We start from the raw sequence: 3,296 nt of genomic DNA, 5'->3' as shown, positions 1-3,296 counted from the left end.
CAAACTTGGAAAAAGAGCAATTTGTCATGACCAACTTCAGTCTTTAGAAACTCTCTAACGAGACATCTAACTGTGTTTTAACTAACAATAGAAATCTAGATCTATAACATAACGTGATTTCAACGTAGGCCCTAGGCCCTAGGCCTAACGTTAGAGGTTCTACACTGAGTTAGGTCTAACGTTAGACCTTAGTCTTAGACAACTCAGTTTGACTGCTTTTTTTTTTTTTTTCCAATAGAGGTCTACTAGAGGATCTAGAATCTGGTCTAACACTCATAGATTCTATGCATAACACTAACAGATAACACTAGGTCTAGAGTAGGACCCTAGGCCTAGGCCCTATATAAACCGTTACGTTAGAAGGTTCTATCTAGCCCCCCCCCCCCCCCCCCCCAGTAGGCCTAGGCCCTAACCGTTTACATCTCAAAAGTCAAGGGCAAGGCTCTAACATTGCAGGGCTGCCAACTCTCACGCATTGAGCGTGAGACTCACGCATTTTGGTCCTTTCTCACTCTAAAACTTTATTTCATTTGCATGCATTTCTATTGATCTCACTCATTTTGACTCCTAAATTATAGCATTGGCCTATGGGAGTCTCACTCTCAACTAGCTTCCAGTGTTGGCAGCCCTGACATTGTTAGCTCTATTTCTATAAACAAAACAGTTAGGCACCTACTAGAACTCTAGATCTAGTAGGGCCTAGTAGGACCCTACCGACAATCTAGATTCTAACTGGTTAACCATTGTTAACGTTAGATCTAGGCTAACAATTAACGTAACTAACGTTAGTAAGTTAGAGTCTAGGCTAATCTAACACTAGAGTCTAGATTTTTCTAGATCTAGGGCCTAGGCCTAACGTTAACGTTAGGAGCCTACATTAGGATTGCCTAACGGTTATTGTTACTATAGATCACCATATAGAAGGCTTCTAATGATAGACGTCACTAGAGAGACTCTAACAAGTTACGGTTTAACGTTAGACCAGATATGTAACGCTTTATTATGAACCCTTATTTTCAGGGTTGTTTGGTCTCTAACGTTAGACAAAGACTGTGGTGAGAGTAAGCTTTGATATCTTTCTTGAATGTATGGGTGGCTCTTAGAAGAGCCGTTGGGGTTGGGTTGGTCGAGGCAAGTCGACAAAGAGGGCATTTTTTACGCCTTCTTTGCCTTGGCCTTCCTCTTCGGCTTTGCAGACTTGGGTCTGGCTGCTGCCTTCTTCGCTGGACGGCGCTTGGCTGCCTTCTTCGGAGAACGGCGTTTACCAGCTGCCTTCTTCTTGGGAGACTTCTTCGCCTTAGGCTTCTTAGGCTTCTTCGCCTTGGCGGCAGACCTGCGTCTCTTGGCGGTAGTTTTCTTGGCCTTGGTCTTCTTCGCTGCCTTTCTCTTGGCTGCCCTGGCCTTGCGTTTGGCTGCTGCTGCCTTGCGCTTGGCGGCTGCCTTGGCTTTCTTGGCGGCGGCTCGAGCACGGGCCTTGGCCCTCTTGGCTTTGGCGGCATCTGTCGCCTTTGCTGCTGCAGTGTTGATGCGGAATCGGCCCGTAGCCCCAGTACCAGACATCTGCTTCAGCGTGTTGTTTTTCACTCCATTGCGGAGTGCACGTCGCACGTGAGGAGCCAGTGCGTTCATGTCGACGCGGTAGTTGGCGGCGATGTAGCTCTTGATCTTGGCTGCAGAAGAGCCTCGGCGCTCTTTCATGTTGGTGATCGCAGCCCTGATCATGTCGATCACTGGAGGATGACTTGCAGCACGAGCCTTCTTCTTGCGCCTTGGAGAGGCAGCCGCCTTCCTCGGCGAACTCTTCTTCTGGGGGCTCTTACGCGGAGATTTGCGTGGTGACGCGGAGCGCTTCTGCGGTGAAGCTGCCATGGTTTCGTTGGATGAGAGCAATAGTCGATGCGAACTATCAACGAGAGAAGTACAATGCAACAGTGCGCGCGACGCGAATGTTTCTTGTATTTATAACTTATATGCGGACGTTGGGGAAAACACCACCGATGCGCGTCTTATGTCTGTGTAGATTTCGCCACAAATGGAAGTACATTTGTAAACTGTGTTAGTACCTCTAAAAAGTCCATAATATCTCACCAATATGAACACGAATGCAATGTTAAACACGATAATTACTTTGTTGAAGAATTTCTTTGTCAAACTGACTAGAATTATTTTGAAATGGGTTGTCCATTTGCAAAATATATAGAAAAACAATTGTTTACATGCGCAATAAATTTGCAAAGATGAAGATTATTCTTTCGAAAATGCACGGAAAACTAAATTTTGCTACCAGAAAATACATAACACTGAATGTTTAGATTCCAGAGTCAATCGTTACGTCGCAAAAGATGTCTCATATTGGTGGAAAATAACTGTTTTTCGAGGATATTTTCAACGCGGTTAACACACTTGCGTGCTTTCCTCGGCTGCGCGTACTGCGTATTGACTCTGAGTATGCTGGTGCAATTCGGTGGTGACACGCTCTTGGCTAGCTAGCCTACTGTGTTTGACGAATCAAGTACGTTAGAACTAGTACTGTTTCAAGTTTCAAATTTCAAGTTTATTAAAAGTTTCCACAATACAAAAATTACATAAGAACAATAATATGTAACAAGGAATACATTGTTGAATATGTGATTAAAACAATTTGCAGAATTGAATGAAATTGACAATGCATGTAGATGCATATAGATGTAAAGTGGAGGGGTCTTAGAAAAGCAAGCTTGTATAATAAGAACCCCTGGAAAGGCAAGTTAAGACATGTAATATAACAACTCACTACTATATACAAACATTAAAGCCATAGAATAATTCTAGTGGAATTCCTCAATCCCTCATACACACACACACACACACACACACACACTACCTATGGAATTTTAAAGCAAAACATAATTGGCATTAGACTATGTTACTCAAATGGAAAGCGATGAGATGAAGTCATGTATGTAGAATTTAAAAGGAGCAGCATCAATGAGACTGAGAATATCGATGAAGCAAATACTTCCGAGCCAACACTTTAAATCTGGAAAAAGTGGTACTATCTTTAACATCTGAGGGCAACATGTTCCATTCTTTTATGCAAGACACATAAAAAGAATTTAGGGCAATACTGGTAGCTACACGAGGTAGATGCAGAAGGTTTTTCTGTCGTGTATTATGGGAATGAACAACTGAGTTTTTGACGAACAAATCTAGAAATAAGGAGGGAGAACTGGACATATTGTGAAGCTTGTACATGAATGCCAATGAGTTAAAACACACTAACTCGTTTAGAGGTAAACAACACAGCTGTAAGAACT

General features: G+C 43.0%; 1 protein-coding gene across 1 annotated transcript; it reads right to left on the bottom strand.

The window, feature by feature from the left end:
• Positions 1-1,147: 1,147 nt before the first annotated feature.
• LOC140234298 (histone H1, gonadal-like) lies at positions 1,148-1,917 on the bottom strand. The gene has a single exon (XM_072314361.1). The coding sequence runs from the start codon at positions 1,867-1,869 to the stop codon at positions 1,156-1,158; it is 714 nt and encodes a 237-aa protein (XP_072170462.1). The 5' UTR covers positions 1,870-1,917; the 3' UTR covers positions 1,148-1,155.
• Between the last annotated feature and the right edge of the window lie 1,379 nt (positions 1,918-3,296).

The sequence above is a fragment of the Diadema setosum genome, chromosome 10 (assembly GCF_964275005.1).
Source record: "Diadema setosum chromosome 10, eeDiaSeto1, whole genome shotgun sequence".
Lineage (NCBI taxonomy): Eukaryota > Metazoa > Echinodermata > Echinoidea > Diadematoida > Diadematidae > Diadema > Diadema setosum.
Note: the sequence above shows the minus strand (reverse complement) of the source record. Positions and strands in the feature narration are given on the sequence as shown.